This window comes from Nipponia nippon, unplaced genomic scaffold (assembly GCF_047370975.1).
Source record: "Nipponia nippon isolate SJK-2023a ecotype South Korea unplaced genomic scaffold, ASM4737097v1 scaffold_7, whole genome shotgun sequence".
NCBI classification, from domain to species: domain Eukaryota; kingdom Metazoa; phylum Chordata; class Aves; order Pelecaniformes; family Threskiornithidae; genus Nipponia; species Nipponia nippon.
The window spans coordinates 8,860,019-8,873,512 of NW_028262391.1; the positions used below are offsets into that span (position 1 = coordinate 8,860,019).

At 38.8% G+C, this 13,494-nt stretch overlaps 1 protein-coding gene across 7 annotated transcripts in view; it reads right to left on the reverse strand.

Annotated features, from left to right (window-relative positions):
• The window catches only part of TIPARP (TCDD inducible poly(ADP-ribose) polymerase), a 43,130-nt gene that overhangs the window by 28,227 nt on the left and 1,409 nt on the right, over positions 1–13,494 (reverse strand). For 2 of the 7 annotated variants that reach the window (XM_087740511.1, XM_087740510.1), the window contains exons 3-4: positions 11,572–11,650; positions 7,901–8,080 (exon numbers count right to left, since the gene is read on the reverse strand). The exons of 2 other annotated variants lie outside the window; for them this stretch is intronic. In XM_087740511.1, the coding sequence (XP_087596637.1) occupies positions 7,901–7,924 (24 nt within the window). In that variant the 5' untranslated portion in view covers positions 7,925–8,080; positions 11,572–11,650. Of the gene's footprint in view, positions 1–5,245; positions 5,368–7,900; positions 8,081–11,571; positions 11,651–13,494 lie in introns of all 7 variants that reach the window. 3 more of the 7 variants (XM_087740517.1, XM_087740514.1, XM_087740513.1) reach the window with 2 other exon arrangements.

Consider the following 13,494-nt stretch of genomic DNA (forward strand, 5'->3'; position numbering starts at 1 on the left):
ATGGAGCACTCCCTTTAAGGTACACATTGTGGAAGAAACAGTGAGAAACTACTGTCAACTTACTTTTCAAGGGAAAGTAAAGGTTCCTGAAGGAAAGTTAAAAAAGAGGACCATGGTGATCCTAGATGTGCCCACTTGCAGTAACACATGGGGAAAAAGCTATGGCTCTCGTCACGTAAAGGTAAAACCGAGCTATGTTAAAACATCTTCTGCCATCACATCAGAGGGAAAAAACTGTTGGCAGTGGCTAGCAGTGGGTGTGGGGAAGCCCTCTCATTAAAGATTACAAACCCCTGCAGATGCAATTTTGGGGATGTTGTGGGTTGACATTTTTGGGAGCAAAAACAATGCAGTATATAGACGAGCATGTTCTAAACCTTTTTCTCCTGATTCTTTGTAACCAGGAAAAGAAGGTGATGAAGCTAAAAATACTTCCCTGCCTTCAGGATATCTTTCTAAACTGCACTATCTAGTTCCATCAACTGTCCAAAACTTTTAACATGTTTACATTTTCATTTTTTCAATTATGGAGCAGGTGAACATTGAAACTACTGAAAAGAAAAGGCAGGATGTTATGTGGTGTTATGTGGCAGGCACCTTTCCATAGTATCTAAGGCAGCCTTTCCAGAAAATAAGGCAGCCTTCCCAGAAAAAGTGATTCAAGGTCATCATGCAAAACTATCAGTACTGTAACATGACTTTTCATTGATAGTACGATAATTCATGTAATTGATAGTACGATAATCACAAAACCGCTGCTATCATTCTAAGATCTTGCTACTCAACACAGAAGTTGCATGACTGAAACTCATGCTTACAGAAAGTTACAGTGGTTGGAAGTTAACTTATTTTGAGATTACATGTAACACTGTTCTTAGGTGGTCTTCGCTGATTTCAAGGCATCAAAAAAATTCCTCTTGTGAGGAACCTCAGTGCTACTGTTCCCAATGTGCTTATATTCTGTATGTCTAGAATAATCTACCTCACTTCACACAGCAAATTGAGAATGAAGTTGACTTCAGTAGTACAAGAGTTTCCTCCAAGAACTTCTCTATCTTTTCTCCAATTTAATCAATCCCTACACAACATTTTACAATTTTTTTTAATTGCTTTTTAGCACTTGGTTTTCCACTACATACAAGTAAAGAAAACAGTACGTACTATTACTACATAAAAGACTGAGATCTACGGTCCCAGGCTTTTTTTTTTTAATATTATCATTATTGTGTAATAATAATATTTTCTTAATCTTAATTGTCTGTTCTGACAATTAAGCAAAAATACAAAATGAGACATATCCAAGGTTAAGCAACCAGTCAGTGGCACCTGGAAGAGGACACAGGTGCCTTGACTCACACAACAGCACTTGACACATTGAATCCACCATTTAGCACTTCAAAGTCAAAGAGACCACAGAAATGCCTTTTTCTTTGCTATGAATTCAGACATGAATGCTGAAAATAAGAAAAAGGAATGAAAGTTGTTATTCGTAAGCTACTGAATCATTATTGTTATTTGCAGTAGGAAACAGACTGCAAAGTTATACCACCTTTATTTTAGTAAAAACACTAAACTTCTGACTTTGATTTAGCAGTGGAAAAACAATTAATGCTTTACAGTACTGAACAAAAGATGTACATTTATTACAGAAATCAATATGAAACTCAGGATTTCATCTATGTAGCTAACTTTTACTGTAATGCTTTAAAATTAACTGGAGAGATGGTTCTTTTCCATACCAATGCTTGATGACAAATGCTAATCACTTTCAAATAACGTTTCAAGCCCTACCCTTGTTCTGACACGGACATGTGCCACCAAGGCAGGTTAGGTAAGTACCAAGGGAAAAGAAATGATGCAGACATTTTTTAAAAGTTAACAGACGGGAAAAGAGAACCTCTGATCAGTTCACCCTGTTATCAAGATGTGCTAACTCTTCCATACCTATTAGACTTTTGCAATAGTCCATTTTTCATAATATGTCAACCTATTATATATAGATTTTTTTTTCTCCCTTACAAGTTGCATAATTAAATATTTATAATTTTTATTTTCCGTGCATATTTCTATCCTCCCTCTTAATACTAAGACTAGTAATTTTAATTGGGTTTTTTTAGAAGTGAAAAAAGTGCTTGCTGTGTTTATATGAAGGTGAAATAACGCAAGCCAGTTTTCACTAATGAAAAGTAAGAGAGAGGAGGGCAACAAGGGTTTACTCAACACCTGTATTCAGCTAGTCTTTGCTGGAGTGACACCTCCTGGGCTACATCTCGCTTTGGTCTCTCCTGAAGATTAGGAGGGCAGAAATTTCAAGGTCCACACTGAGATGAAATTTTCTATTAATTAAAGTCTCCCTCCACTGGAAACGCTCAACATTAACCAAACTTTGGCCAGGCTGGTACATATAACTTCAGGTCAGAAGGAGGACCTCCTGGGAGTGGCACATGCTTCATGCCATAGCCTAGAAAAGAAGCTAGGACCCTACTTTGCTGGGGGGCACAGAGGGGGGCATCTGTGTTGTGTATTATGTTTTTAAAAATAGCTGACTTCCACACACTGTCAGAATGAAGAACTGCTTCTGAAAATGCCATTATATTCAGAGCAAGATGATCAGTAAGTAAATAACTATAGTAATTACTATTCCTCCTTGTGCCCTATTGCTATCAGATATAGCCAGGAATCTTAGATAACCAAGCAGTATTGCATGTCTGACTCGTAGATGCATTTGGCTCTTTGGAGGACAACAATGACCTAAAACCACAGTGTTTTTAAGAAAAATATAAACACAGATTATTCTTCTGGTACTATCCACAAGCAAGTAAAAAAAAAAAGAAAAACATCCTCATCTGCTTACACATGATAATCTAGAACTGGTGTAAATGGAAGAAGGTGGCTAGTTTATAGTCTTGAAAATAAAAATCTTACTGCTAGTTAAATGACATATTCACTGTGTGGTGGTGATTTTTTAGTAAAACCTCATATTCTTTTCTTTTACACTGCTCAAAAGAAAAGTATCAAACCTAGAGTAGTTCCAATTCATCACTATTAGTAAATTAAACCTTTTGAATCCAGACCCAACTTTTATATTTGTGGCTAGCAGTAACAAAAAATAGTAATTTCCTTTGTCTCAAATTCACCTTCTTTTAATATCTTGTACTAATAATTAAAGGTTTCAAAAGCACACCATTCTGTTTCTCTTACTCAATAAAACCTGAAAGTTTGGCAAAAACAGCATTTCTCAGGAAAAAAAAAATCATATATTACACATATGAATATCACCACACTTCTAGTTATTTTGCTGACTATCAGATAATCTTATCTCTGTAAGTGATTTATGATTCATGTATTGGAACAGGGAATGCATGATTCAAAAGCGGGCCCTTTTCCTGGAAAATTTGTTAGCGTTAATCATTTCTGCAGAGGTATCTTATTATTCTAGGACTGCAGTCTTAGAGGAATGGACGTAGAACTTTGGCCTACGCATACAGCGGAACACTTTAATGCTTTTAGCATATCAGGACAGCGACGTTATACAACTTAAGCTGAAGCGTTACTAAGAGTTCCCATCTATCTTATGAGACAAGAAATAATTTTATCACAAAATAGAAACAGAAAAAAATCGTATCAGTCATACTCAAGTCAGCAGTCTCTCAGGAAGTCATCTTTCTAGATGTTTTCTTCTGTAGCTGTACTACCCAGTGTTATACCAGTTTGAGAGGAAAATTAATGATGCTTCAAAACTAAAAAAAAAAAAAAAAAAATCCCCAAACCTTATTCTTAAAATGCATGTAGTGAGCATTTGCAGGGCATCAGACATAAATTAGGAACAGGTAACATATTTCCATACACTAAAAAAACCAAAACAAAAGTCTAAATAGCATTTTGTGACTGGAGTCTGAAGACAGCCTTTCATTGGTGTGAACAGGACTTCTGGAAACAGTGCCTCTTGTTCAAAATTAAACTTCCTGACTTGCTCACCTGCAAAGTATCATATATCCATTCATGTATCTGTTACAGACCGGAGAGACGCTCTGGGACATTACACTGATTAAAGCATCCATCCAATTTTGAAGTTGATTTAGATACATGAGTTAATACATAAAATGATAGAAAATACACCCACGATGGGGACACGCTCATTTGGTTTATATGGGATTTTACTGTACTGGTGCACCCTCTTGTGGAAGTCTCTTAAATCAGTATAAGCCATGTAGATTTAGTTAGGCCAAGGCAACACTTACCGTGCATCATCAACTAATACGAGCAATACAAACTGATTCATATAATACCATGTAACTTTTGAGATTTTTTGAAGGTTAATTCTAAAACGCTGATGATTCTGGAGCATGTGGATCCTGGCACAAGGTAAGTCATAATGTGTGGATGGCAGTGCTTTTTTTTTTTTTTAACTCCTTTAGGCTGACTCCTATTTAAACTAAACAGAATGAGAATGTTCCTTTATAATGCAGTGGTGGCCAACTAAAATTTAAACAGTTCTAAAATTAACAGCTAGTTCTATCTAACAGACAGGCAGTTTACTATCCACATGCAAATAATGTCCATTCTTCAACCAAAAATCGTAGCAAATTATACAAATTATAAAGGGACACCTGGAAGGTAACCATACTGTACTAATTTACATCTGAAAAAACAGCTAAGAACTGCTCACTATAGCAAAACTTCATGAGAGCTTTAGTTACCCAGTAAAACACTGATTCTACAAAAACCTGCAACACCCTTGAAAAGTTGAAGGTGTGAATGAAGATCTCTGTAGACATCCCTTGAAAAGGTCAAACTTTACAATATAAAAGGGAAAGGTATTATAAATTTGACTGCCCTTTCTCCCAAGCTCTGCATGATTCAAACAGCAAAGAGGAAAATAGCAGCATTCACATCTTAAACTAAAAATAAAATAAATGAATGGAAGAAATTAACACTAAATTCAACAAAACATTTTTCTTCTAAGATGCAGGAGATGAAGAACAAACATCTGAAGCTCAGGAAATATTGTTAATGTTCAAATTCTCAAACTTAATTATGCCTCTGGAAAATGGCAATAATAATGGAAATTATTCGCAAACATATCACATGCATCCAATGGGCTAGGCATAGTTCCAGATCAGCGGTAGCAACACAGTAAAGTTCTAACCCTGATTAGTGATACCGAACCATCTGGAAGAAAATGGGATGAGTCCTTCATTTTGCCCAATACATACGTAAGCAAACAACTAGAAGAGACACACACATTGCTTCAGAAATCCTGCATGTCTTCCTTCAGTACTGCATGGCCCACAATTTGTCTGTGTTGACTCCCAAAGCCTCCCTGCTGTGGATATTGTGAGCAGCTGGATGGATACAAACTGCAGGCTGCAGAACACATAAATAAAACCACAGCATTAGATAGTATCATGCAGAAAACAGCAAATTGATTGCTATATTCAGCAGATGTTCTTTGTCTGAAATAGCCTTAAGTGACTATGAGTAGGAGAGATGCTCTGCTCTACGTTTTAGAATGAGAATATGCATTTGAAAGATTATTTCTTTACAGAAGAATTATTGTGTGGGAGTATGCTATAAATGCTTTATTTCTAGAATTCAGCAATCTGTGTGTTGCTGAATTCAGCATTCTAGAAGAGTACAGGATACTGCCTTACTATATTAATTCTGTTCATGAAGATTTTTTTCTTTTACATTTCCTAAGGTTTTTTAAATTAGGAAAAAAACATAACTTGGAAGAATTTCCTCTAACGTATAGGTCCAGGTTGAGTCTAGCCACGACTGGCAAGCTAGAAAACACAAAGCTAATTCTGTTTTCTGTGGATGGATTAATCTCCAGTCTATACCAATCGGCATGAAATAAATGAACCTGGATCACTTCTATCCAGAGCTAGCTCAAATCTGCACCATGCTCAAGATCGCCACAGGCACGTAGCTATACTGCTGCTAAGAGCAGTTCGTACAGCTGTGCCACAGAGGTTTTGAACTGCTTTCCCGTAACATGGGCTTTACATTAAGCTCAGTAGATCCAACCTGGAGAAGATCTAGACCACTGCAGACACCCGAGTGGCTGGCTGTAGTTAACCTGGCTGCTGTCCTACTCATTAGGCCTAGCTCCACACCAGACTCCCTAAATCCAATGCTGCTGCTGCAGAACACACCTGCACAGACCTGGGCCTTGCTTCCTTGTGACAGATATCCTGTGAGAGCTTTCTGTCCCAGCTAGGAAGTGACACCCTTCTCAGTGCTAGCACTGTGTCCTGGTTTCGGCTGGGACAGAGTTAATTTTCTTCCCAGTAGCTGGCACAGTGCTGTGTTTTGGATTTAGGATGAGAATAATGTTGATAACGCACTGATGTTTTAGTTGTTGCTAAGTAGTGCTTACACTAAATCAAGGACTTTTCAGCTTCCCGTGCTCTGCCGGTGCACAAGCAGCTGGGAGGGGGCACAGCCAGGACAGCTGACCCAGGCTGGCCAAAGGGCTATTCCATACCGTATGGCGTCATGCCCAGTCTATAAACTGGGGGAAGCTGGCTGGGGCGCAGCGATCGCTGCTCAGGGACAGGCTGGGCATTGGTCAGCAGGTGATGAGCAATTGCATTGTGCATCACTTGTTTTGTATATTCTTTTATCATTATTATTTTCTCTTCCTCTGCTGTCCTATTAAACTGTCTTTACCTCAACTGGTGGGTTTTACTTTTTTTTTCCCCCCAATTCTCTCTCCCATCCCACTGGGGGAGAGGGTGAGCGAGCGGCTGTGTGGTGCTTAGTTGCCAACCACAACACACTGCTACACCCAGCCTGACTCTTACAGAATCCTCAGTATTAATCGGATTTCTTCTGATCTCCAGACTTTTTATTAAGTGTACCTGAGCTCAACCATTACCTGAAGTTCTAAAGCTAGCTGGATATGATTCCTATGTACTTCAATCTGTGCAGACCATTATAGTAAAAAGGGTATTACCATGATGTGTTCATATGTTTGCGATGTCCAAGGCTAGCCTGTGTTACCTATGATTACAAATAACCATTCAAAAGATGTAGTCAGAAACACCCCCTTTTATTCACTCATCCAAACATTCATCACATGATACTTCCGTTTCTAGTTCATCCTTCTTACTTTAGATATCAGCATTTTAAGAGCCATCAGTACATGGATGGCCAACTCTTCTGACTACACATTATAGGCTAAAATTTCCCTATGGCTAAGATCCAGAAGACATTTACTGAACTCAAGGCTGCAGGAATGGGAAACCCCAGAGAGAACTCACAGGTGGAAAGTGACACCAACCACCATGAGATCCTCCTACACTGCTACAGGACGGAGCAATAGTGGGTGGGTGGGTGCCAGGATGACACATTTCAGACTCAGAAATCCCATCTGGCTGACTTCCTCCCACTAACAGGGATTCAGACTGCTGAACTGGACCACCATAATCCCACTGCAGATCACCTGATATATCCCTAGTATGGGGACTACATGTGAACTGCTTATAATTTGCTTGCTGTTAAAGACACACAAACTGACTACCCCACCTTAAAATGATTGTTTCTGATTGCCTGGCATCCTTTCTGCCTAAACATATAATCACAGGCAGCAACTAAATGGATGGGCCCAGCAGGCAGCAACAAACCTGGGCCCTACACCAGTGCTCCACCACCTCAAGTCACACCCTTAGCTCATTTTGCTGTCCTGCTGCCTACCAGTTGTCTTCCACTCACACAAAACACAATTGGGTAGGTCTGCTTACATTAAAGGCTCATTCATTCAATTTCCTCAGTCTCTCCTACTGCACTCCTTGTGCTGAGGCATTAATGACACAGCTTCCAGGCTTACTTTCACCCTCTATTTCTCTACCACATCATAAAAGGCCAGTGTGACCTGTATGAAAGCTTACAGTACCTCCATGATAGGTGGCACACACATCAAGAGTCCGCAGCAGGTGAAAGTTGCAGTTCCTCAGTGGCCTCCCCACAACAAATGGCTTGACTGCCATCCTTGGATCACATCTGGCTGGAAAGCATACATGTGCAGTGTCGGCCTGCACAAACCTCCATAAGACCCAAAACAGGGGATTTTGTGCTTGACCAGAATAAAAAGTGAAAGATACGAAAAAGGATTAAACAAAACACCATAATTTTGCATTTCCTGCTTTCAGAAGTTTTTATTTGGATTATCTGTGGGATACGCCTGCAGATCTCAAAGCAACATGGGAAACAGATCTTGATGTTTGAGAAACAGCTGCCCCAAATATTGAATTAGGTTCGTTCTTACCTGGAGAGTTTAGTTATTTTCCAAATATTGCATATGATACTCCTTTTAAAAAGTGCAGTCAGTTCCATACTCTATCTGGGATAAATGCTGAGCAAACCAGCTCCCTGAGAATCTATTTACAGACATTATTGCATTCATTTGGTCTCCATGCAGAAAAAACCTATCAACCAAAACTTTAAGAATGCTAAAGGAGGAAACTGGAGCAGATGAGACCATTTCAAGACACCAAAAATGGGTCACATATGCTACACCGAACTCCCTTCAGATACAGCAAGTGTCACAGAAATCCAGCAAGTTCCAGCTTTTAGAAATTAAAGGTGAGCATAGCAATCTATTATTTCAATGCAATGTCCTCAGAAGATAAAAGAGAACAGCTCATGAAGCAACAGCACTGGGTAATGTACTGTAGTTTGTTCACCTCAATGATTATTGCAACTATCTTCCCTTTTCCTAACACAGAGGAGGGTAACTCAGACATTCTCCTCCCCTTACAGAGTCACAGATTCTTCCCAAATTCATACCCAGATAAGAAAGCTATCCTCTCAAAACTGTGCCCGGAAACACCACTAGTTCAAGATAGTGCCATTCTGCACCAACCCCCAGACTGCCCCTCCAGCTGTGCTCTTTTGGGCTCTACCACATCGAGGAACTGATTTGGCTGAAAAATTACACAGCCAGATTATGTCTCCAATTTTAAAGCTCAGACACCACAGAGTGCTTCAAAAAAAGCACAGCACACAGAAGAACTGGAAAGCTTCTCATCCACCTAGTTGACACAGAGATAGCAGAAGCCACTCAGGTTATGAGCGTCATGCATGTTTATTCAAAGGCTTTTCTTTTGTATTTCAACAATGCCCTAGCAGCTGATCCAAAACTCACAACACTAATCCCTTACTGCATGATAAATTTCAATACATCCAAGTAAACACGGGGATTTTAGAATATTAGAAGAGTTCAATTTTGAACAAAGAGGGGGTTTTCAATCTTAACTATAGCGAAGCTTTTGCTCTGCTCTAATTTAATTCTTAGACATAGTTGAGCCCACTGACTCTGGAACAAATGCCATTGAGAAATTTAGTTGGAATTTAGATGTGAATGTGAAAACCTAGCAGTTTTCAAAAGTATGGAATTTATTTCCCAACTAACAAGTGTTGGGGAGGAGGATGTAAGAGGAAACATGGAAAGAAATCTATCCAGATTTCTTCTAGCCAGAATAAGAATACACAATTTCCCCCGAGAATTGCAATAGACAGCTGCAAGATTAAGTCTCAGTCACAAACTTTTTAGGCTGTACCTACACTACTAGGAAACGTTCTCAATTTCAGTGAATTACTTAAGTCAAAACAACAGAGCAGACAGAGGTCTCCACATAGGTGAAGTGAAATGGTTCAGCTAGACCAATTAAGTAAGGGCAAAAGGAAGTGATCATCCCCAGAGGACTTGGCAGTGAAGCAGTTACCGAAAGCAAATAATAGATATTGTTTCTGTGCTTAACAAAAACCCTTTTAAAGAAGCAAACAAAACCAGAATGGTTGGTAAGTAGGCAGCAAAACCAATGGCTGCAACATCAGCCAAGTTTATGCTTTAGCTTTCGATGTAGGTTCACAATGTAGTTGCATATGGAAAATAAAAAGGTATTTTCATACGAGTGGGGTCATTCCTCTGGCTGTGGTATGATTTAAGCTAAAACCCATATAGTAGTAGCACATAGATAACGAACTGAAAAAGATGCAAGAGACTGCACAGATGCTTCAACTCCACAGTGAAACATCAAATCCAGGGTAAACACTGACACAAGGCCAAAGGCACAATATCCTTTTTAGACTAACTTAAAAAGAGGAAAACACCTCCCCCCCTCCCCGCCCCCCCCCAAGTATAACAGAATATACACCACTGGTACTATTGGAAAAAACATGTGCAAGCATCTGGAGACAACATCAAAGAAATGAGACTCTCCTTTTCTGAAAGCAGCTGGACTCATTGCTATCTCACATTCTATAACGGACTGAAATAAACAATTTTAAAATATCAGGTATCTCTTAAACCTATCTCTGAAGATTTACTCTGACAAACTAATGTTATAAAAGCAAAGAACAGAGAGGGTGTATCAAAGTCCATGTTGAGAACATTTGTTTTGTTATAGAGATATTAAGGGTGTGCACTGTAATTCCACACAGCACACAATGTTCTATGTTACTTTTATGAACGAGAGTTGTACACCACCACAGAGATCAGCTATAATCACCACTGGGGTGACATGTATTTTAATCACAAATATTATTTTCTGTGGGACTCAGAGAGGATTCTCGCCAGTCAGTATTTCTTTTTGATACAACTGTTACTGTTGCAATGTGATAGTGATCACTGTCCTGAAAAAAGACACATTTCTGTCTGAAGGTTTTTAAGAATTCTTCTGTTAAACAAGATGTCAGCTACCACGGTAACTAAAGACAGAGCAATTCACTTAGCCATAAGAAATACTGGAATGTCCTAATATTAACACTAGATGACAGTAAAAATGGTCCTGTTTGGTCTGTTCACACACAATGTATTAATCTCAAAGGAGTTTTTTCTACAGGTTTTGCAAGCTAAAAACCAGTTATCAAGAGCCTTTGAACTAGATTAGGAGGACTGTACAAACCATCAAGCTCTAAGAGCTTGTAATCTTTTCAGCAGAGCTATGCCAAGAAAGAACCATAGCTCAAAGCAATACAGAATTTTCAATACTGTTGAGAAGTCTTACTCACAGAAACAATCTTTGTGTGTTCCCAAGGGTATAGATAGGCATAGCTGGGCAAGCGTAATCAGAATCTGACAGAAAGGTCACTGTACGCAACATGAAGAAACATAGCAAATGTAGTTTGAAAAAACTGCTACACAAGATTCTGTAATGTATTATTTCAATGAAATGCATAAATAAAAAGAGGGGGGAGAGAGAAATAAACAAATGTTCACAAAGTTACTAACCAATGACCAATAATAATCAAGATATTCAAGACCTGGCTACATAAGTACAGCTACATAATCTCTGGCATCCACCTTAGGACTGCCCAACTCCTCCCACCCCACACCCAGTCCAGACATCAGTTACATCCTAGGTATTCCTGCACTGACCTATTGGAGACACACGGGAGAAAAGGAACCGTTGTCGGGCCAGAACAACTCTATCACTGTACTGCTGTTTGCTACTGGAGCTACAAGGACTCATAGCTCTTCAGTCCTAGGGCACCAATTCCTGGCACTGTTACGGTGATGGAAAGAGCCACCACAACAGCTTTCTGGTTTTGTTCTTGACCCACCTGAGGTTGCCCCCTGTCTGTGCTATCCTACAGGAATTTCCTCTTCTGCACATTAGGGATCCTTTTACGATTTCAAAACCTAAAGGAAGAGATGGCACAAATTAACCAACTGAAAAAAACCTAGTAATAAGTTATGGACTCATTAGGGTTTTTTGATTATTTTTTTTGTAAGATAGTCCTATTACTGAAAACCATTCTTAGACCTTGGGGCATTAAGATTCATATCAGCACGGAAGATGACAAATAAAACTTTGCTAAAAAGCAGACTTATTTACTGTTAATCACCTGCCTTGGAGATTCTACCTTCCAATCCAACACAAGTGTGTTTTGGAGTCTATACTTCACACAAATAAGTGACAAAAATAGAATAGACAAAATAAATCCTGCTGGGAAATACCGCTGCCCTCATTTAAAATTTTCAGCTCGGTCCAGCTTAAAGATTTAGGGAAAAAGTGAGAGCAGTAAAGATAATCTGTGTTATTTCCAGAATATTAATCACTGCTTCTGTGTTTTAGAAAGAAATTTGGTAAAAAACATACTTCGTAAGTTACAAAGATAACAGCATTAATATTTCTATTATCAGGAGAACTTTTGCTTTTGGGTCGTGGAGCCACTGTTCCTCTGATTTTGATGCCTTATGTTCCCAATGGCTTCTGAATAAGGATTCAGACACATCACAGTCAGCACAATGCAGATTTAGGCATTTAAACAACAACTTGAATTGTTTTGACAGAAATCGGCAGCCCAATTTACTTTTGGGGAAGCAACTATGACATACTTAAAGTGAATACGAAGCTTCAGTGACAGTTTTGTTGTATGCAGGGTTCTGCCTAAAGCTACAGTTTGCCAGTGCCAGGATGTTTAAAAAAGCAAAGCGCTCATTTGTTTTTTCAAGAAAATCTTTCATCATTTCACTGCCTAAAACAATGTCATATTTCATCTTAATGGAGAGACAGATGGTCACCAGGCAGATTTTGTTCCAAAATGACGGCATCCTTTCCATGTAAACCCAAACCAAGAACAAAAAGTTAGACTTAATTACATTCCGCCACAACGCAAAACAAATTTACCCAGATGAGCGGAAAGAAGAAATCTGTGCAAGAACAGAGTCAATGATTACATCTGAATCTTGAAACAATCTTAAACTTAATCATTCCCACAGTTTCCAACTACTTTATACAACTCTAACAGTGTTCTTTAATAAGAAAATTCTTATGACTGGTAACATTAATCAAATAGTGATGTTACCTACTATGCGTTTAGTTTTAACGTGTTATATAAAGAAATCAAGACTGATCTCCACTCCTGCTGGAGTACCATCCTCAGTACAGATTTCGGAATGCCATCTAGTGGGCAAACAGCATTTCCCACCAGTGGAAACCAGAAACTGCTGAAGCCATTTCAGAACAGGTTAATATAAACCAGAGATGCAGGGCATAAAGAACAGAGACGTTAGAAGGAAGAGGTATCCATGTGGTTCATGTAACAGATACTCATAAAAAAGAAATGAATCCGTGAAAGCCAGGCAATTTTACAAGTCCAGTGAAATATATGCATGCATCTTTAGGCGCTTAAATCTTGAAATAACAATCCACTAAAATATCTCTGATGAGCTCAATTTCCACAGATAAAATTACTTCATTTAAAAAGTAAGTTCCTTATTATTTTTAAACAAATTTAAATTTGGTTTTTGGGGTTTTATTTTCCATTTTAAGACAGCCACAGAAATATTTAGAAATAGAGAAAATACAGCTCAAATAATATTACAGTCTGATTCGGTGTGGGAGCCATCACCAACTGCTCAACAGCATTAAAAGCATCTATGAAGGACAATGCCTAAGTTAACATCTAGGCAGAGGAAAGCCATACATGCCAGTTAACTGCAGCTACAGGGAGACACGCACCACCTGCTGATTACGAATC